Raw genomic sequence first — 22,425 nt, forward strand, 5'->3', positions numbered from 1 at the left:
GGCGTCGCGCTCTGACTAGCGACGGCGGCGGGAGCGGGGAGAGGGGGCGCGGGTGGCGGGGCGGCGGCCGCGTGGCGCCCTCCGGCCGGCCAAGCCCGCACCTGCCCGGCGCCCGCCTAACCGGCGAGCCCGGCGGCAGGCAGGGCGGCGTCCCGGGCGTTGAGGAGGGGCCGCGCGGCGCGGGCGGGCGGGGGGATTCGCGGTGGGCGCGGGCGCCGCGCGGCTGCAAAGGCTGGAGACGCTGCGGCGCGAGTGCGTCACGCTGGCGGAGGGCACGGTGGGCTGCGGCCGACCCGCCGACCAGGAGCCGGGCGTCCCGGGCGAGGGGCAGGCGGCTGTACCGGCCCCCGCAGCCGCGAGCGGCGCGGTCCGGGCCCGGCTGGGGGTCGCCAGCGAGCCGCCGCCGGCTTCATTCATTCCCGCGGCTCCGCCTCCTTTCCCGGGCTCCGGCGGCGCGTCGGAGGTGAGTGCGCGGCCCGTCCCGGGCGGGGGCCGCGGGCCCAGGCCGAGGCTGCCCGGTCCGGCCTCGCGCCCCGCCGGCCCCGGCCCCGCACCCCCGTGCGCGGGCGGTGACTTGGATCAAGAGCTGCGGGCTGCCCCGAGGACTCGGGCGCGACGCAGGCCCACGTCGGCCACCCGGGCCCGGGGCGCGCGTCCAGCTGCGGGTAACTGGCCTGCTCCCCCGAGGGGCGTGTGGCACGCCCCAGGTGCGCCGGCCTCCGCGCCAGCGCCACCATTTTGTGTGAGGGAATGCCTCCTTCTCCCTCCTCCGCCCGCCGCGGCCCGTTCCCCAGCTGCTGCTTGCTGTGCCCCCTCTACTCCCCTCCCCTCTCCTCCCACCTCTCCCACCTGGAGCCTGTCCGCCCGGTCGGTCGCCTCGGCGTGGGGGAAGCGGACTTGGTGGCTGGTGGGGCGGAAGCGTTTGGACTCGGGTTCAGCCACGGATGCTCTGACCGCTGCTCTTACCTTTAACCGCTTTTGGAATAGGTATTGTATAGATTCCGTTCTAGAATGTAGGTCATTACAATTTTGTTCTAATTCTTAGTTGTCCATTATGCAATTTTTCGAGGCCTGTGCCCTAGGAAATCAGTGGGTGAAGCTTTGGTTTGTTTATGGCTCAGGGATCTGGGTTACATTTACTCCCATTATCGCCCTTTGGGAGAGGGGGTCAAGTATCTCACTGGCTTTTCAGCTTCTGGAAAGTGGTATGAGTGTCTTGCCTGGAGTAGATTCTAAAATAACCACTACCCCTTCGTCTTTTGGGATATCGTTTCAAAACCTCAATGAAAACGCTCTCGTGTGAGGATTTTGAGGGGGGTAGGGACAGGTTGCTAAAAGACTACCCAAAGGAAAAGTTGTGATTTAGAACTGTTACACCTTCCGTCATTTTCACGGTTCCAGAGAATTTGGTAATTCTTGTTTTAACTTGTCTCCTCGCAAATATACGTACGTACCTAGTAGATTATACTCCGGTCATCTGTATTTTATCACTGCATCACAGACAGGATTAAAGTCTGGAATGGTGGCAGTTGCATAATACACACATTTGGGCCCTGGAGGGAATTCACTAAAATGGATCTGGGTTTGATGTGCCTTGTATCGTCTGCTTGCATTTATGTGTGTATGTACAAAAGATGTGTAGGTTATTTTTGCAAACCGTATTTTGCTTTTCTCCTTCAAGAGGAACGATTTTTAGTGACTAACATGGACAAGATTAAGTTTTTGGTATGTGGATGAGACTAAGTTTTTGGTTTTTAAAAACCTTTGCTTGTTTGTTGTTGTTTGTTTTTTCTGGTGGGGGGAGCCCAGGGAATGTGGTGGTGAGAGGAGCCTGCGAAAAGTCCGTTTGTGATAAGACTTCCAGTACAAATAAAGGTAAACTATCAGAGCCTTTCACGGAAAGCTTGTAGCTGTCACAGTGAACTTCTCTCTTTGAATTTATGATGAGGATTGGCTTAGGGAACTTAGCTTATATGAGTAGCACCATTGGTCTGCTGCTTGAGTGATTATAACCTAAGACGCTTTACCTGTGGATTTTAGGTTCTAACAAGTTCCAAATGAGACTGACCTTTGAAATAGTATTCGAATCATTACAACTGGTATCATTTCTCTAATAAAGATACAATATATGTCAAACAAAAGGCTTAACTTTGATTTGGAGAAAACAAAATATTTTATAGTTAGATGCTTTTGAGAGTCATCCTCTTTATTAAATTACTCTGAACTTTTTTTCTGATTAGTTGAAGACTCTTTCACTTAGTATCTCTGCAAACACATGATTCCATATCATGTACCATCCCTAGCAGAAGTGTCATGCCACTCCTTAATGACATGTTCTGGGGGAAGAATTATGGAGGTGAAAGGGACCTTGGACATCAAGAGATGAGCTGAGAGATGTCTTGTTTCAGAGAACTTAAGGAAGTAAAGATTGCCTGCTAAGGATTGCGTGTGTCCTGACTGGACCTGTGCTAGGTCCCAAGGGATTGAGATTGTTCCTGCCGGCAAGTTCAGCACACAGTCAAACACAATCCCTATATCTTTACACTGATTCTCTTAATACACGTGTCAGTACTGCATTGGTACTATTGAATTTAATTAACCTGAGTTTGGAAGTGATCTTGGTGTGCTTTTTTATCTTTAATGTGGCTTGAGATTTTGAGCATTATTATACCAATGGTTGAGAAATTGAAAAGAGAAAGAAAAACCTAACATTTTTCTACCTATCTCCTACCTAACTAACCCTTTTTAAGCCTTCTGTGTGTGTTAGGTTCAGCCATATGCCTAAGATTTACTTTTTAGAGTTAATTAGAATACAAAAGGATTGAGTATTCGGGCAGGTTTTCAAAAAATATCATGGATTCTGTAGAAAGGATCGTTGGTTGAGTAGGAAGTTAAAACTTTCATGTTTATTCCCATTTCTAAGATTTTATGATTCTAAATTGAAAAAAAGATTGCACGATTATTGTGTTTACAGTGATTTTCTTTTCACACACCTTTAGGCTTCTGATCCTTTGTATGTTTAACCCTGAAATTAAAGTACTAAATTTGGCATGCTTCATCGGTAGTAGGGGTATTTCACAATTCTTTAGTACAACAACAAAATTACTCAAGGTTGTATTTATTAAGGAAGAGGTGTGATGATTTAAAGATAATCTGGGAACAGCTGATAATTGTTAGACTCATTGAATTTTAGAGCTGGTATATGAAACCTTAAGGTTTATCTGCTCTGTAGGAGGAATCTACTCATCTAGTCCAACCTATTTTTTGGGCCAGAAAGTTTGTGACTTAGCACATACTTTTTTTAAAAAAAAGCATGATTTTAGTTACCAGCTGCTCCAATGAGATGTTAGTTCTAGGTTACACCAAAGGGAGCTTTCATGTATTCAGCAAACACTGAGTGTCTTATGTTATGGACCACAAAACCAAATAGACCCCACCCTCATGGTGTTTATAGTTTAGTGAAGTATTGTGGATTAAAATGTTAAAAATTCCTTAAAATCTAAATGCAGAAAAGATTTTTGCAAATATGTATAGGGAACAAATCAACTTAGTAAATCGTATTCTTTAAGAAAGTGCCAGGGCTTCCCTGGTGGCACAGTGGTTGAGAGTCCGCCTGCCGATGCAGGGAGCACGGGTTCGTGCCCCGGTCCGGGAAGATCCCGCGTGCCGCGGAGCAGCTGGGCCCGTGAGCCATGGCCGCTGAGCCTGCACGTCCGGAGCCTGTGCTCCGCAACGGGAGAGGCCACAGCAGTGAGAGGCCCGCGTACCGCAAAAAGAAAGAAAGAAAGAAAAAAAAGTGCCAGACTGCATGTTGGGGGACCCCTGCATTTATGGATTGTGCAGAGGAGAGGGTTCAGTTGCTGAAAGAAACTGAGGGAAAGAATCTAAAAAATAGAATTGAGAGAGAGTGTTGTCCAGGGAAGGAGGGAAACTTTTAAGTGGCAGAAAATAGTCAGTTGGGTCTGGTCTGTCATAAGGACAAGAGGGGTGAGAATGAAAACAATCCCTTGAATTTGGGAATTGAGAGGTTATTGGAGGCCTTAAGAAAAGTAATATAAGTATAGCGATAAGGGGAGAAGCCAATTTAAGAATGAATAGCTGTGGAGAAAAAGTGAATGAGCTTGACTGTTTGTTGTACAATGATTGATAAAGTAATAAACTGTACTGATAAGGAACTTTTTAGTCTGAAGTATTTTTACTTTTTGGCCACATGGCAAGGCATGTGGAATCTTAGTTCCCCCACCAGGGATCAATCCTGAGCCCCCTGCAGTGGAAGCACGGAGTCTTAACCACTGGACCACCAGGGAAGTCCCTCTAAAGTCTTATACGTATTAACAATGCTTTCAGGTTTAGATCAGCCAGCCCCTGATATATCAGATGAAGTTATTCTGATTCTTAAGTTAACAGTAGTTATTATTCAGAGGCAGTATAATTCCACAATTTAAACCAAATAGACATAAGTTTGAACCCTGGCTTTATAAAAGAGTAGTTGTAACAGAGCTTATCTCAAAATGTTGGCAGAGGTAAATGTTACAATGTTCCTAAAGGTGAGCTACAACTAATGTTATCATCTATGAGATTAGGATCGTTTTTTGTTTTTGTTTTTTTTGGTATCTAGTTCAGTGTTTCTAATCTTTTTCTCCCTTTTATTTTCTTCTCCCCACATCGCGCCACGTACAGCACTTTTTTGAGGTACATTTCAAACCACTGATTTACTTTTTCTTTTTTAAAATTGTGATTTCTCTACCACTTGTCAGAGCTTTTGCTTTACCTGAGATAAAGTATAACCAAAATGAGTTGAGTTGGTAGAATTCTAGTTAAAACCAAGAAAATCTTTGGTTTTCACTATTTTGTGTATTATGTAGGGGAAATACGTGTTTTTTGAAAAATTGAAAGTAATTCATGTAGTCCTCTTTATAGCTTTTGTGGATCCCAGACTAAGAATCTGTTTTCTATTAATTAATCATGAGTGGAAAATAGAGCTATATTTAGCAAACAACAACCACATGTTAGAAGTCTTGATATTTAGCTTTGTAAGTTAATGCATATCTAAAAGTCCTTGAAATTAATTTCAAGGCTGAGGAGATTTCTTGATAAATTTTTCTAAACCGTGAAAAAGAAATGGAAGTGATTCTGAGTAAATTTTGTTTGGAGAATACTAACTTTTTGTATCTGAGTAGCTTCTCAGAATGGCGACAACAACAACAAAAAGCATAGTTCTGTTTTATAAAATGATTCATAAGATTTTACAGTTTCTTACACAAATAACCACTCAACTGAAGTCTAGAAGCTCTTGGCTCTCCTTTCTAGAACTGGCGCACGGATGTTCTTTATTTACAACAGGGCAGAGAGATGTTACTCCAACCAGAGTTGGAATGTATCAGCTGTCACTAACAGGACTCTGATCAGCTAATTGGTTGGTCTGTGTTTTCATGCGGCCTGATACATTTGTGGGTAGAATTTATTGTTGGGAAGGCCCATTTCTTTTACTCTTTAGAGATATGTTGAAAAAGTCTAAAGTTTTCATCTGCATATTGACTCTTCAAATTTTTCAAGTATCTAAAGTCTGAAGAGAGGATACTGCAAGATTTTTAAAAAATCTAACACTTAAAGAGTGACTGAACAATATGCTTGATATATTCTATGGTAATTGTATGATTAGATAGATTATGGGTTATACTGACCTTTTGTCTTGACCTGGGAACCTGGTTAAATCCAGGTTCTGGAGAGAGATTGCCTAGGTTTAGAGACTGACTCTGCCGCTTACTAGCTGTGTGAACTTGGGCAACTTACTTAACCTTTTCACACCTGAGGCTTGTTGGAAGAATGTATGAATACCTGCCTCATAGGGTCATTTTGAGGAGTAAGTGATATAATATGTGTAGAGTATTGAACATAATGCCTTGTGCAAGGTAAGCAAGCGATGAATGATCTTCCATCATCAGAAAACATTTTGAATTATAAAAAGTGGTTATAAATGAATTTGATGATACCACCCCTTTGTAAATTATTTCCTATCTTCGTTCTCTAAGTAATCGAACATAGACATCTAAGTTACTAGTTAGAAAGGACATCAGAGATCATTTGATTCATCCCTACTTTTTATATGTTTGGAAAAATGGATTATACTTCTCTGGAGTTCTGAGCCTGGTAGAATAGACGAAGAAAAGTAAATCACACTCTCATGTGATAAGTATGTTAAAAGAAGTATGCACAAGGAACTTACGAGAAACTCATGAGTTTCTCAACTTGTCTGCCTTCATTTCTACCTATTAATCCATCCTACACACAGCTGCTAGATAAACTGTCTTCAAGCATAGCCTTGGATGTCTCTTTTCTGCTCAGGATCTTTAAATTGCCTCCTTCTGTGTGCCAGATAAAGTCCAAACTCTTTAGTCTGGTATTCTTGGCCTGTTACGTTCTATCAATTTATTTTCCTAGTGTACCTACCACTACTACTTTTTATATACCTTAACTCTGTTGGTGAATCCAACTACTTGCCATTCTCAGCATGCTTTCTGGCTTCCATTTAGCATTCCCATCTTCTTAGAGGGTCTTCCTTTCTTCTTTTCTTTTTTTTTTAAATTAATTTTTATTGGAGTATAGTTGCTTTACTAGAGGGTCTTCACTTCTGTCTTTGCCTGTTGAGAGACTATCTATTGCTCTTCCTTTAGCAGCAGAACTTCACGTGTTTCATCTGTGGCAGCTCTTGCTCCTAGCACCAGTGTGTGGTTTATTTAGACAAACCTTTGTTCAGTCATTCATTTTTGTAGTAAATATGTATTGAAGCCAGAGAGGAAGGCTACTACTATCTCTTTTTTCCCGGGACTGCTGCCAGTGAAAGGTAAGAAAACAATTTCACTTGACCTGGGTAAGCATACACACCTGAGTTTGCACGAGGATTGCAAGAGCAGGTGTATGGGGCCATGAGTCTTACGTGCAGAGTTGGAGAAGCCTGGAAGGTAGAGTGGAGTGGTTAGCCTGTGGGCTGGAGGCGGCTGGTTTTCCAAGTTGGGGTGATACTCTGCAGATAGCAGCAGCCCTTGGTTACATTTATTTGTTGTGCAGTGAAAATACTAGGGGTGGGGCGGGGTGGTTTTGGTGGTGCTGATTGTGACTCAGCAGAATATTTCATAAATCATATGCCAAAATTAAGCACCAAGTTTTGTTTTGTTTTTGCTTTTTGTTCTGAGTATTTCCTTTAAAATGAAAATATCCAGGGCTTCCCTGGTGGCACAGTGGTTGAGAGTCCGCCTGCCGATGCAGCGGACACGGATTCGTGCCCCGGTCCGGGAAGATCCCACAGGCCGCGGAGCGGCTGGGCCCGTGAGCCATGGCCACTGAGCCTGCACGTCCGGAGCCTGTGCTCTGCAACGGGAGAGGCCGCAACAGTGAGAGGCCGCAACAGTGAGAGGCCCGCGTACCGCAAAAAAAAAAAAAAAAAAAAGAAAATATCCATCTTCGTGGTTCTAAATGAGACAAACCTGTGATATTTTATGTTAAAGATATCTACAACAATATGCATGTTGTTTGGACTCCTGTTTTTAAAAATTGCCTGTGTCCTTGAGGTTTTCTACCAAACCCCTGTTAACTTTAAGCACTATTAAATCAGACCTGTTCCATGGTAAAGAAACCAGGTTTAAAAAAAAATAGATTGTCTAATGTTGAAATGAAGGACAAAACTTTATGGTGTATTCATTTCAGTAGTTCTTATTTTGCCCTTCCTGATGTTTGTAGACCACCGCTCCTGTGAGATAAACAGTGTTCGGTAAGCTGGGTCATGAAGGGCTAGAGTAGCTGACATGTTCTAGAGGCACGTGTATTCTGTAGTACTATATGTAGTCAGTCAAGTGGAAGCTTCAGTTATAAGCACATTTTAAAAAAATTTTGTATAACTTAAAAAAATTTTTTTAACATCTTTATTGGAGTATAATTGCTTTACAATGGTGTGTTAGTTTCTGCGTTATAACAAAGTGAATCAGCTATACATATATCCCCATATCTCCTCCCTCTTGCATCTCCCTCCCACCCTCCCTATCCCACCCCTCTGGGTGGTCACAAAGCACCGAGCTGATCTCCCTATGCTATGCGGCTGCTTCCCACTAGCTATCGATATTTTACATTTGGTAGTGTATATATGTCCACGCCACTCTCTCACTTTGTCCCAACTTACCCTTCCCCCTCCCCGTGTCCTCAAGTCCATTCTCTACATCTGCGTCTTTATTCCTGTCCTGCCCCTAGGTTCTTCAGGACCTTTTTTTTTTTTTTTAGATTCCATATTATGTGTTAGCATACGGCATTTATTTTTCTCTTTCTGACTTCATTCTGTATGACAGTCTCTAGGTCCATCCACCTCACTACAAATGACTCAATTTTGTTTCTTTTTATGGCTGAGTAATATTCCATTGTATATATGTGCCCCATCTTTTTATCCATTCATAAGTCGATGGACACTTAGGTTGCTTCCATGTCCTGGTTATTGTAGAGCCGCAGTGAACATTGTGGTACATGACCATTTTGGAATTATGATTTTCTCAGGGGATATGCCCAGTAGTGGAAATATCACCTATTAATTTATTGTTAGGCTTTTGCATATGTATCTGAGGAGTGTAAGTAGCTCTCTATATCTTGCTGCAAGTGTATATGTAGTTAGAAAAGGATTTAGCATCCATTCCTGGGTGTGGTCATTTAGTATTTGTGTTCTGACTCATTTTGCTTAGGAGTCTCATTTCAGCCCTATGAGCCCTGTTTTGCCTCCCCAAGGTAGAACCCCCATATCAAATTCTGTCTCCCTTGGAGGTAGGATGCAGGCATGTAACCTAAATTTTGTCAATCGGATGCATCCAGGAGAGACTGCACTACAAAAACGATTGAGGAAGAGGCTCTATATGGAATCTCCTTTCTTCCCCGCATGTCTCTTCCCTTGGGTCCCTCCTTCCTCCTTCATCAAGAATAACTACTGTTAACAATAACAATATAATGTATGCCCTTCCACATCATCTTCTGTATAAACATGCAAGTATATACCAATATTTTTCATAAATTAGTTTTAAAAGTACATGCAATAGGCTTTTTAAAAAGAAATTAAGAGTTGAGCATTTTTGGTGTTTGTCCTGTTTTATGAATTGGCCATGCCACTTGCTTGTTTATTTGCATCTTAGTTTAAAAACCATTGTATTAAGCAACCTAACTCTTGTGGGTCATATTGGTTATATAACGTTTGCCTCTGAGTTTTTTGTTTTTAGATGTAAAAATTTTACTATGTATTCAAAGTTATTAGTTTTACCCTTGCAATTTATTCCTTCCTCAGAGTTTCTTTTTCTCTATCTGTTCAAGTAATATGCCTGTGGTCACACAGCTAGTAATCCTGGCAGTTTGGCTCAAGAACACACTCCCTTAACTAGTATTCTACATATTCCACCTTTCACGTGTACAAAATTCTATGACATATAACTGGATTTTGCTTTTGTAAGCCCTAAAACATACCAGGTACCCAGTACCTTCATCTTTAAATGTTTTCTTAGATCTAGGACCATTTTTCTGGATATGGAGAGGAATTAAACCTTTAGAAAGAAAACTGTTAAGATTTCTCTTGATATGTATAAGCAATCTTATACCATCTTAGGGTCCTAAGGTGCTGTGCTTTCAGACATAGCGTGGTAACTAAAAGGATAGGCCTCACAGCTAGACTGCCTGGGTTCAGATTCTAGCTTTGCCACTTACTATAGTGTGCCTTGAATAAGTTACTCTGCTGCTATGTGTTTTAATTTCCTCATCTGACAAATGAGATAAATTATCCACTTCATGGGTTTGGGATAAAAACTCTATCAGGGATACATGTGAAATGTTTCAAATAGAACCAGGTGTGTAGTCCACTGTTGGTTCAGTGATGATTATTTCATTGATTTTGTTTTCTACTTGAAATAAAAAGAGGTTGCAGGTATGAACCGCATTTAACTTCCTGCCCCATTACCCATAAACTTATAGGTAGTCTTTACCTATATGTAATCAAATCTTTTTCCTCTCTCAGAAGATAGAAAAGGATTTCTCAGTAGTGTTGAGCCCACTTGAGAGTTGATAGTTGTAGCAGTCTGTTCAGTGGTTTCATTTTTGTCATACTTAAAAACTCAGCTCTAAAAGCAAAGAAGGATTAACCTAGGAACTAGGGCCTTGTGTGGGTAGGAGGGATAGAAGGATAAAAGGTGAGTAGGAGAGAGTTCAGTTGAGCTGATGTAGTACATGGGTTAGGTTCGTTAGGGAAGGTTATGATGTTAGAAAGAGACAAGGGAAGAATCAAGAGGAGAATCATAATAAGGTCCAGAAACAGGCCTTTTGTGTAAAAGGTTGAGAGCCTTGCGGATTATGTTGCTGGGACACCTAAGCTATTTTCGGTGTTGGGGGAACAATGAGGAGAGAGAGGTAGGATCATGCCTTGGATTGGTTGAGATAATTGTTTTTTCTCTAAGAACTCTTTCAGCTCTAAAATTTCCGTAATGTTTTGGATCTTCTTCTCCTCCTAAAGCCCCCAGATAATAGCAATAATCTATAAGAATCTTGAAATTATTTAGGGACTAAAGTTAAAAAATATATTTCCCTGTTTTAAGAGTATAGTTGATATCCAGTAATTAACCTTAAATAGGGAAAAAAAATCACAATAATAGGAGTACGGTTTTTAACTCTTATATTTTCTTTCTTGTTAAGAGCATTCATTCTTGCAAATAGATAATTTTTCAGGAGAAAAGGATGAAATTATTAAAAGATGGGTGTAAAATAGCTGGTGGGCATCTTAGAGTTCTTACGTAAGAGGTGTGAGCATTAATTTTTTTTTACAGGTTATCTAGGATTAATGAGCATGCCATTTGCTTAATTTATAAATTAATTTGGACACTTTTTACACTTCATTGTCCATTCTGCGTAAACTTTTTGATGAGTTAGTTCGCTTAAGGCGACATTAAGCTTTCTCATTCATGTAGAATCTAGTTAGGCCTTTTGGTTCATCTCATGGGCAGAGCATAAAGTACTTGACAGAATTTGATCTGACAGCTTTACAGTTATGTAACATAGAACAGAAGCTTAAAAACAACAAAAAAGAGAGAGAAGTGACTGATTTTTTTCACAGCAACTTATATTTCTCTCCAGAACCTTATTACCCTTCTCTTGCCTCCCTGAACTAGCGGAACCAGCTTAAGGCTAGTAGTTTACACAGTCTTAAGTAACCGCTATTTTTTTAAATAAACTGTTAAAAACATTTAGAGGTGAAAGGTCCTTAGGATTATCCTGTCCAGTTGCATCACATTATCAATGAGAATACAGAAGCCTAAAGACGGTAAGTAACTCGCCTAGGATCACAGAGCTGGTTAGCACAGCTGACCCGGGAATCAAGGTCACAGGATTCCAATGCGAGTACTTTTTCTGGTGTAATATGTGAATAGAATATTTAATAACAAGGTAATTATTGTGATATTTTGCAAAAGGAAATTTCTTATAACCATGACAAAGACTATGATATTTGATTTTGCATATTGAGTACAAATAATTATATTGGAATGTATATTTGATTGTCTGGATTCGTATTCTTCTAGCTCCATTAGTGGTATGACGTTGATCAAATCTTAATCTCTAAAGCTCCATTTCTTTATAGAATGGGGCTGATAGAAGTGCCTCATTACGTATTACATGCCACAGTCCCTTTAAAGTCTGGTGTGTGGTCATTTCTTAGTAAATGTTACCTGCTATTACCGATTTATAATAATTGCTAGTTCTTTCATCTTCTTTAAATATTAATTGGTGATTGTTTAGCCAATACAATTTAGCACTGAGAATGACCAGTAATAAACGTAACAGATTTAAGGACAGATTTGAAAACACAAAAATATTTTAGAAGAGGTGTGTGTCTGGGCTTTTGGAATTGGGGAAACATTTTCTAATTTTTTTCATATTAAAAACTGATGCTGTAGTTGTTTTTTGTTGTTTTTTTTTTTTTGCGGTACACGGGCGTCTCACTGTTGTGGCCTCTCCCGTTGCGGAGCACAGGCTCCGGACGCGCAGACTCAGCAGCCATGGCTCATGGGCCCAGCCGCTCCGCGGCATGTGGGATCTTCCCGGATCGGGGCACGAACCCGTGTCTCCTGCATCAGCAGGTGGACTCTCAACCACTGCGCCACCAGGGAAGCCTTGCAGTTGTTTTAAAACTATATTCAGAAATCACAACTTTAAAAAATAATAAATTTATTTATTTTATTTACTTATTTTTGGCTGCATTGGGTCTTTGCTGCTGCACACGGGCTCTCTCTAGTTGTGGTGAGCAGGGGCTACTCTTCATTGTGGTGTGCAGGCTTCTCATTGTGCTGGCTTCTCTTGTTGCGGAGCACGGGCTCTAGGTGCGCGGGCTCAGTAGTTGTGGCTCGCAGGCTCTAGAGCACAGGCTCAGTAGTAGTGGCGCACAGGCTTTGTTGCTCCGCGGCATGTGGGATCTTCCCGGACCGGGGCTTGAACCTGTGTCCCCTGCATTGGCAGGTGAATTCTTAACCACTGCGCCACCAGGGAAACCCCAGAAATCACAACTTTTAAGTTTGTTGGGAGATGCCCTGGAGGTGAGATGAGAGAGAAAAGAGTGAAATAATTCCTTCTATAGTGAAGAAGAAATACATTCATTTTAAACTAGCTTTGCTGCCACAAAAATGATGGATTTAAGGATTTGTTTAGTTATGCTTCCAAATCTCAAAACAAAGATTAAAAAAAAGTCCTTTAGATCAACAATATTAAAATCAAGTCAGATGTATCTGGAAATTGCCAGATTTCTAGTGCTCCAAGTCTAAAGTTTTTCACTATAAAACGTGCTCTTAAAGGGTCTTGAATGTGATGCAGTACCCAGTATTTAACTCTGTCTGTAGGATGGGCTGGATCTCAGGTTTGCCGCCCGCTCTCCATGTGACTTTGGGGAAATGATAAACCTCTCCAAGGTGGTTTACTTTTCTATAAAATAAGAATATTAGTCGGGTCCACCACATATCTTTGCTACAAGGCTTGAATGAGAGTGAATGGCATTCTTTTAGCACAGTTCTGACACATTCTGGCACTTAATAAAAGTTAGTTGTTAAAAATCACAACCTCTAATTAAGTGAAGTTTTTTCCCTCCAGTAATGCTCTTTATGTAAATTTCAGAGTATTTAAATGATTGGATTTCAGGAAAATAGGATTGTTTCATTTTGTGTTTGTATATATAATTTTTTTTAATTAATTAATTAATTTATTTTTGTATGTGTTGGGTCTTCATTTCTTTGCGAGGGTTTTCTTCAGTTGCGGTGAGCGGGGGCCACTCCTCATCGCGGTGCGCGGGCCTCTCACTGTGGTGGCCTCTCCCATTGCGGAGCACAGGCTCCAGACGCACAGGCTCAGCAGTTGTGGCTCACGGGCTTAGTTGCTCCGCGGCATGTGGGATCCTCCCAGACCAGGGCTTGAACCCGCGTCCCCTGTATTGGCAGGCAGACTCCCAACCACTGCGCCACCAGGGAAGCCTTATATAATCTTTAATAATAAAAAATAGCCCAGAAGAGATTATTTTTCTTTTCTTTTTAAAAACCTCAATCTAAAAAGGTTTAAGAATGAAGGATAATGACTTTCTCTTTTTACACTTGAGTTTAGTCATGTTATACTTGCCTTTGATCTGTAGTAGTGTCTTCTTTTTAAATTTTTATTATTTATTTATTTTTATTTTTGGCTGCGATGGGTCTTTGTTGTTGTGTGCGGGCTTTCTCTTGTGGCGAGTGGGGGCTACTCTTCCTTGTGATGTGTGGGCTTCTCACTGCTGTGGATTCTCTTGTTGCGGAGCATGGGCTCTAGGTGCGCGGGCTTCAGTAGTTGTGGCACGTGGACTCAAGCAGTTGTGGCTCGCAGGCTCTAGAGCACAGGCTCAGTAGTTGTGGCGCATGGGCTTAGTTGCTCTGCGGCATGTGGGATCTTCCTGGACCAGGACTCAAACTCATGTCCCCTGCATTGGCAGGCAGATTCTTAACCACTCTGCCACCGGGGAAGTCCCTAAGAAAGTTAATTTAGTAGTAGATTAAAAAAACCAGTCCCGATAAACTTGCTATTCTGCCAGTCTCATCCTTGCGGGTCCATTTTGTCTAGAATACTGTATTATTTTTATGGGATTGTAATTAACTATGCTTTTGTAGACCAAGTTTTTGGCAGCAGTCTTCAAATATTAATTTACATTTTATCCTTTAAATCATGATTACTCTTAGCAAATGAAAATTTTAAATGTTTCATTCATACGTTGTTTTGGTAGCTAATATTCTAGAGTCTTTTGAGTTGGTTTAAGAGGAATACTTTTTTGGGGGGGGGGCCACGGCATGCAGGATCTTAGTCCCCTGCCCCCCCCACCAGGGATTGAACCTGCGCCTCCTGCAGTGGTAGCCCACTGGACCGCCAGGGAAGTCCCAGGAATGCTTTTATATTAATACTTTTTGAGCTTCTATAGTATATTAAATGTTTTTGAATGTTTTACTTGGATACAAAGCTGGGAGCTTGTCTACAAAAGAGCAAAAACAGTTACTAACATTCTTTTAACTAGCATCCTCATTATGCTTCTTTCACCCACTATTGACCATTTGTTTCATGTTTTTAGTTTTGTCTAAATCTTAATCTTCACTACAATTGTTAGATCTGGCTATAGAACATAATGTTGTATTTCCTTAGTTTGCTTTTGCATATTGACTTTGATAGAGTTATAAAGATTTGCCACACTAACAAATAAGCGTCCTTCAATGCAGAGCTACTGTTTTATTTTATGATCCTTTTCTAAGTATAACATCTTTTTAAGATAAGCTCCTGATGGTTCTCTCTTGAAATTCAGTCTTTTTTTCCTCCTTTTTGTAAGTTGGCTGGAAGTTCTGCGGTATTGCTTTCATAAATCGTTCACAGATTTTTCTTGCTTTCTCCTTTTATTTAGACATTTACATTTACTAACAGATGGGATGAATTTATGTGTTCTATTTCTAGGTTTTGATTTTTAAAAATTAAAAAATCAATGTAATTAAAAAATACATATTTGTATGTATATAAATTTATATATACAAATCAGGGCCCCAATCATATGTATATCAAGTTTTAAAGTTCTTAGCACCAAGATTTCAGATTACGGTAAAAAAGTAACTTCCTCTCATTATCATATCTTCGAAATTCATGAAAATATGTTTAACTATGTATAACTGTTACAATATATGTTTGTCCTGTCTTTTTTGTGTTTATCTCATATTTCCATTAGATTTTCAGTTTCTTGTCTACTAATACTTTTGTTGTGTTAAAATAGATTTGATGAAGGTCACCTTCGAGAAAAGTAACTTTTATTTTTTCAATTTATTTTCTCCTGCCTTTCCATTTATACATTTTTTTAAAAATTAAAATTGAGGTTTTTGACAGATGTAGCTATTCGGCGCTGCAATTTTTATTGTGGGTAAATACAAAGCAGTTAACTTTTAAGACAAGATAATCTTTACCAGCTTTATTTGTACTTCCTTTAAGAACTAGTAGATCAGTAGTTGACATAGCTCATAAGTTGTTTTTTTTTAACTTCTTCTCATGGAAATTTTCAAGAATACACAAATCAGGATGCTCTCCACAATGCATTTGATCAGTATGTCTCTTAAGTTTCTTTTAATTTACATTAGTTTCCACTTTTTTCTTTAAACTCTATTCTGTATATATATTGAAGAAACTGAGTTATTCTACATTTGGCCGGCCGCATACTTTAAACATCGTTTCACATGTTTGTCTAATAGGTAGATTGGGATCCAATTTTCTTGTTGCATTACATCAAACTACATACAATATCTGCTTGTTTTACTTTTAGTAAGATTGATAAGTCTGGGTATGCAGGCCTATCACAGAGGAGTGCATTTTAAAAAAACATAAATCAACAAAGCATTATTAAATATTTTATACCTTGGGAAAAAAACAGAAGTGAGTGCATATATTTACCGAAATATTCCTGCAGCAATGCTCATGGCAGCCCAAATGCCCATCAGCAGTAGATTGGTAAATAAACTGTATATGTGTATTGTGGAATACTACATAGCAATAAAAGGGAACAAATTAAATGATAGATGCAGCACTGCTTATGTTTCTCACAGAAATAATGTTGAGTGAAAAGAGTTGATGCAATAGAGAGCATACTATATGATTTCAGATATAAGAAGTTAAAAATGGGCAAAATTAATTTCTCATTTAAACATATTGTAAGGCCAGTGAAACAATGCTACCTATTAAAAAGTGCTTCTTTCTCCCATTGATTGAAATAGCTCTGTAATCATATACGCAATTTCTATAGGCATTAGGGTATATTTATCTTGCTCCATTGGTCTGTCTGTTTATATGCCTGTATCGCATAGAAGTTTTATATATGCTTGTATCATAGAAGTTTTATAACGTGCTTTAATATCTTAGAGGGTTTGAACTTTTCTCCAATCATTGCTCTGCCTTCTTAGGATTTTTCTAGATATTCTTTTTTTTTTTTTTTTTTTTAGATATTCTTATTTATTCTTTCAAATTCACTTTATAATCAACTTGTCTTGCTTCAGGAAACAATAATTCTGGAGATGTTTTCATTAGGATTGCATTAAATTAACAGATTATCTTAGAGGAAACTGCTACCTTAATGATGCAGAATCTTCCTTTCCAAGAACGTGGTTTGTCTTCCCTGTTGTTCACTTTGCTTCCTTCAGGCATGCTGTTTTATAGTTTTTCTTATATAAGTTTTATATTGTTTATTGTTGAATTTAAGTCTATTTTTATCTTTGCCATTGTTAATGGGGTTGTCTTTTCTATTTTTACTTCATTTTTTTCTATTTATTATTTCTCCTTACTGATTATTATTATATATATGAGAGCTTGATTTCTGTATGTAATTTTATGTCCTACCATTTTACTACATTTTCTTATTGTTTGGAATAATTTTTCCATTGATTCTTTTGGGTTTTTCAATTAAATTTATTATTTGCGAATTGAGGTTGAGATAGTCTCCCCTCACCCCAAGCCATGCACATCCCCAATTGTTACACCTCTAATTGCTTTCTCTTGTCTAATTGCATTAGCAAGTACCTATCTAATGTTATTTATTAGTTAAGTCCTTATTTTTCTTGACTTTAGTGAAAAAGTCTTTAGAGTTTTCCCCATTAAGGTGCTGGCTTTTTTTTTTTTTTAACAGCTGTATACATGAGAGATACAGTTTACATACTGTAACATTTACCGATTACAGCTGTACAATTCCATGTTTTTTTTTTTAGTAAATTTATAGGGTTGTGCAGCCATCACTACAATGTAGTTGTAAACATTTCTATCATTCTGAAAAGTTCCCTTGTGTCCTTTTACAATGACTTTTGTGTTGGGAGGTATATGAGGATATATTTGTATGTATGTGTGTTTATATCCTATACCTTATAAATATTTATTTTTATAATTTAAGGAATTATTCATTTTTAAAAATTGAAGTATAGTGGATTTACAATATTAGTTTCAGGTGTACAACATAGTGATTCAATGTTTTTATAGATTATACGCCATTTAAAGTTATAAAATAATGGTTATATTTCCCTGTGCTGAACAATATATCCTTGTAAGCTTATTTTATACATAGTAGTTTGTACTTCTTAATCCCCTACCCTTGTCTTGCCCCTCTCTGTTTCTCTCTCCCCACTGTTAATGAACAGTTTGTTCTCTATATCTGTGAGTTTGTTTTGTTATGTTCATTTATTTGTTTTATTTTTTAGATTCCACATAAAAGTAATAACATACAGTGTTTGTCTGACTTCTTTCACTAAGCATAATACTTTCTAGGTCTATCCATGTTGTTCTTTTTCTTTTATTCTTTAAAAGAAAAAATTTCATTCTTTTTTAATGGCTGAGTAGTATTTCATTGTGTATATATTAACACATCTTCTTTATCCATTCATCTGTTGATGGACACTTAGTTTAATTCTGTATCTTAGCTATTGTAAATAGTGCTGCTATGAACGGTGGGGTGCATGAATCTTTTTGAACTACTGTTTTTGTTTTCTTTGGATATATGCCCAGGAGTGGGATTGCTGGATCATATGTTACTCCTATTTTTATTTTTAATTATTATTATTATTTTTGGCCGTGCTGCGAGGCATGTGGGATCCTAGTTCCCCGATCAGGGATTGAACTCAGGCCCACGGCAGTGAAAGTGCCAAGTCCTAACCAGTGGACCACTAAGGAATTCCCTATTTTTTGTTTTTTTGAGAAGCTTCCATATTGTTTTCCACATTGGCTGTACCAATTTACATTCCCACCAACAGTGTTCAAGGGTTCCCTTTTTTCCACACCCTCTCCAACATTTGTTATTTGCGGGTTTTTTTTGATGATAACCATTCTGACATGTGAGGTAATATCTCATTGTGGTTTTGACTTGCATTTCTCTGATGATTAACGATGTGGAGCATCTTTTCATGTGCCTGTTGGCCATCTGTATGTCTTCTTTGGAAAAATGACTATTCAGGTCTTCCGCCCGTGTTTTAATTGGTTGTTTTTTTTTGATATTGAGTTGTATGAGCTGTTTATATATTTTGGATATTAACCCCTTATCAGTCATATCATTTGCAAATGTTTTCTCCCATTCAGTAGGTTGTCTTTGAATTTTGTTGATGGTTTCCTTTGCAGTGAAAAAACGTTTCAGTTTAATAAGGTCCCATTTGTTTATTTTTGCTTTTGTTTCCTTTGCCCTAGTAGACAGATGCAAGAAAATATTTCTACGGTTTATGTCAAAGAGTATTCTGTCTATGTTTTCTTCTAGGACTTTTATGGTTTGTCGTCTTAAATTTAGGTCTTTAATCTATTTGGAGTTTATTTTTGTAAATGGTGTGAGAAAAATGTTCTAATTTCATTCTTTTACATGTAGTTGTTCGGTTTTCCCAGCACTACTTATTGAAGAGGCTGTCTTTTGTCCATTGTATATTCTTATCTCCTTTGTCATAGACTAATTGACCGTAGGTGCATGTGCATTAATTCTTATTTCATTGCTTGTTTTTAATACAAGTGAGTGTTTAAGTTTTCTTTCTGACATACATTTAGATTAGCAGGCTTAAGTTGTAGTCTGTCTTGGCATAGTGAAAAAGAAGTCTCCTTACAATAAAATGCTGCGCTATTACAATAAAAAGTTTTTTCTCAGTACAGGAAGATAGCCTTTCATGTTCTGAAACATTTTGTCCCATGTTTTTTGTTAAAGAGGATGGCATTCCCTGTGGATATGCTGGATAATTGCAGTCATGAGGAAATGGAAAATTCTGCCGAAGATTACATGTCAGATCTCAGGTGTGGGGACCCTGAAAATCCTGAATGTTTTTCTCTTCTCAATATTACGGTAAGGCATCCTGCAGTGATTTATCGATCTTTTCAGTTGAGTTTATCCATGAAATCAGTATCCTTTTATTATCTTTTAAAGTGTTAACTAATCACTTTTGAAAATTTTACCAGAAGACTTTTCAGTAAAATGGATAAATATTGATTAGTTAGTACAGCAGCGTGATCAAGTTTTAAAAAGACTAACTTCACAGGTAGTTGCTTATTATTTGTATTGTGCCTTTAAAATTATATGTAAGTAGTTTACTAGTTTTGCTAAGACTGATTACCATATTTGAGCTAACCCAATTAAGTCTACTTTAGATTTGGAAATTGTTATTTTAGAAAATTTTTTAATAAAAAATGTCAGCAAAACACTACATTACACATTTTTGTGTCACAAATCTTCCTTTTCCCAAAATATTAAAATAAAATTTCTAATTAGTAAACTGAGATATATTTTGATAGATCATTAGACATGAAATTATTAGAATTCTAGTGTGAATTTGATGATAGGCAAATTCTCTAACCTCTTTAGGCCTCAGGTTTTTCTTCTGGAAGATGATGTTTATTCAAAGAATTCTTTAAAGTTTCTTCCAACATCAATATTTTGTAATTCTCTGAATGGCAATATTGTGTGTAAGTAGGGAATTAGCGTTGGATTAATGAAAGCAGAAAAAGTTTAAAGTATTGCGTATATCTTACTGGAAAAATGAATTTACCCTAGTGGTTTTTACTAGAAAATGGAATTTTTTTTCTCCCTCAAGTGGTCTAAATAACAGATGATAAAGTTTAACAACTTTATGGATCATATCATGCTTTTGTTTTTATTCATATGCATAGCTAGAGCGCAATAATATTTATTGAAATAGACTTTCATTTTTTCGCCTAAGTTAATAAAATTCCTGCAAAAGCGAAGTCTATCTGATTTGCTCTTTTTTTTTTTTAAGACTAGAAATATCTCCTATGAAATGAAATTATGTAATTAGCGTTAATGTACGTTTGACATTTTGATAGAAGCATGGTGTTTTTGTGTGATGTTTTCTTACCAACTCTTCACTAATCTTTAATAAATTGTCGTTTCAGATTCCTATTAGCCTGTCAAATGTAGGCTATGTACCTCTCTATGGTGGAGATCAGACCCAGAAAGTTCTTGCTCTTTTTGCACCTGAGGACTCACTCACAGGTCTCTGTTTTGTTTAATATTTGTAAATTGAGGAATTTTTTTTCAAACAATTAAAAATTTATTGAAAGATAGCTACATGAAGGAATTTTTAAAAAGAAAACTTATTTCAAACTGTAAATTCAGGAAAATAAAATTCTCAGTTGCTTATAATTAAATGTTTAGTGAGTGAAATACAATAAAAATGGTATAAATGGGGCTGCCACATTGTATTGTAAACTATGGGTATATGTAAGGGTATCCTTGAAAACCTTACCAAATAGTAATATCGTGTACTTTAAGACTTAAATGTTAACAATCATTTATTTTCTTTTAGCTGTGGCACTTTACCTTGCTGATCAGTGGTGGGCTATTGATGATATTGTGAAAACATCTGTCCCTTCTAGAGAGGGACTTAAGCAGGTAACAAGATCCTGTAGTTTTAAAAGTGTTTAGGAGGCCATTTCACAATATGTTTCCCATAAACAGTGATAGCTTTTGAAGTTATTGAGCTTTTCTCCATTTTAGTATACCGGGTTATATTAAACCCTTAGAGTTCCATTGTTAACGGTGAAACTGGCACTTAGATTGGGCTTCCTTGATTTTATGTGAAAGTGTCCGAAAATTGGGGGAGGAAAAATGAGTACCTGTGGTTTAGTTAAGCTGTAGTTACCCATATCAACTTTAGCTTCTGATTTTTCTTTTTGGGTGGGAAAAAGCTTATTATCTCTGTGTGGTTGCTTAAGTTCTTTGTCTCTAGGAGAGACTGACCAGTAAACTTGCTTATCAGTAGGGCCATTTTGGGTGGTCTATTCAGTGTTCCAGACAGTGTAGTGGAAGGGAGGTCCTCAGCAGCACGCTGTAAAACTGGGTCCTTTATTCTGTCTTAGTCACCATTTTATCAGTTACTTAGAAGAAGACATAGTTGGCATACTTATCAATTCTGCATGCCACAGTGCTGAATGGGAGAACTAATCCATAAAGGCAGAATTAAGAAACAAAGAGAAAGATCTAACATGATGAAAATAAATTAGTGAGAAAGGTAAGGTAGTATCTGTGGGTTCAAAAATTTAACTCTACTGTATACCATGAAGACCATACTAAAACAGCAGCACATATGAAAAAGATTGGGCTTTAGTTAATTAGAAGTAAAATCAAAGAAAGCAAAAAAGCTAATAAAAACCTTAAGTTTATACAGAAAAGCCCCATTATCTTATCAATATCTTCGATGTTTATACCTGTAATATCTGCATGCCCAACATGAAGAGAAAGAAAAAAGGTTAGGGATGTGAAGCAATTTGAAGGGAGAAGACTGAAATGGCAAGAGTACCCCAAATCATATTAGATTAGTCTTTTCCTCTGTTTAGCTTTGATAGGAAATTTAAGAGAATATCATGGCTGTCTTCAAATATTTGTAGACTATGTGATCCAGAATATCAAAGTATAGTCTTTGGGAAAGAGATTTCAGCTCAGTATCAGAAAGAATTTCATTCTGGTCAGAGCTGTTCAAGGAAGGTGTGGGATACCCTGTAAGCTGGAGAGCTTTGTCATTTCATGTGGTGTTCGGTATTGGAAATTCCTTACCGGGGAGGTTTTTGAGAGTAGTGTGTGTATGCCTAATGCTTTTTCTCTCCTCTCGCCTAATTAGAGGACATTCTTGTTTTTCTTTAAGGAGACTTGGGGTGGGGTAGGGGGGATAGATTTCATGGATAGACTCTTGTTTTTAGCAGTGACAGATGTCTATGGGGAAAACCCCACTGTTCAATGTCAGGCAATTGGTGAGGGTGTCCCTGTGACCGTGCAGACCTGCCTGTAGGAAGTGAGGTTGTTTCCATTCTGTGATTGCCCCAAGTTTTGTTTTCATCAGACTGCCCTGGTGCCCCTGTCATTGCCTATCTGGTCTGGCA

The 22,425-nt window shown here is 38.5% G+C and overlaps 1 protein-coding gene across 5 annotated transcripts in view; it reads left to right on the top strand.

Moving 5' to 3' along the window:
- Positions 1-357: 357 nt before the first annotated feature.
- FAM169A (family with sequence similarity 169 member A) overlaps positions 358-22,425 on the top strand; it is a 65,054-nt gene continuing 42,986 nt past the window's right edge. For 2 of the 5 annotated variants that reach the window (XM_027100826.1, XM_027100830.1), the window contains exons 1-4: positions 358-463; positions 19,244-19,378; positions 20,443-20,542; positions 20,856-20,941. In XM_027100826.1, coding sequence (XP_026956627.1) covers positions 19,247-19,378; positions 20,443-20,542; positions 20,856-20,941 — 318 coding nt within the window. In that variant the 5' untranslated portion in view covers positions 358-463; positions 19,244-19,246. Of the gene's footprint in view, positions 464-526; positions 743-794; positions 988-19,243; positions 19,379-20,442; positions 20,543-20,855; positions 20,942-22,425 lie in introns of those variants that run through there. The other 3 variants (XM_027100828.1, XM_027100829.1, XM_027100827.1) reach the window with 3 other exon arrangements.

Source organism: Aethalodelphis obliquidens, unplaced genomic scaffold (genome assembly GCF_003676395.1).
Source record: "Aethalodelphis obliquidens isolate GAN/ISIS:26980383/991018 unplaced genomic scaffold, ASM367639v1 scaffold4, whole genome shotgun sequence".
NCBI lineage: Eukaryota > Metazoa > Chordata > Mammalia > Artiodactyla > Delphinidae > Aethalodelphis > Aethalodelphis obliquidens.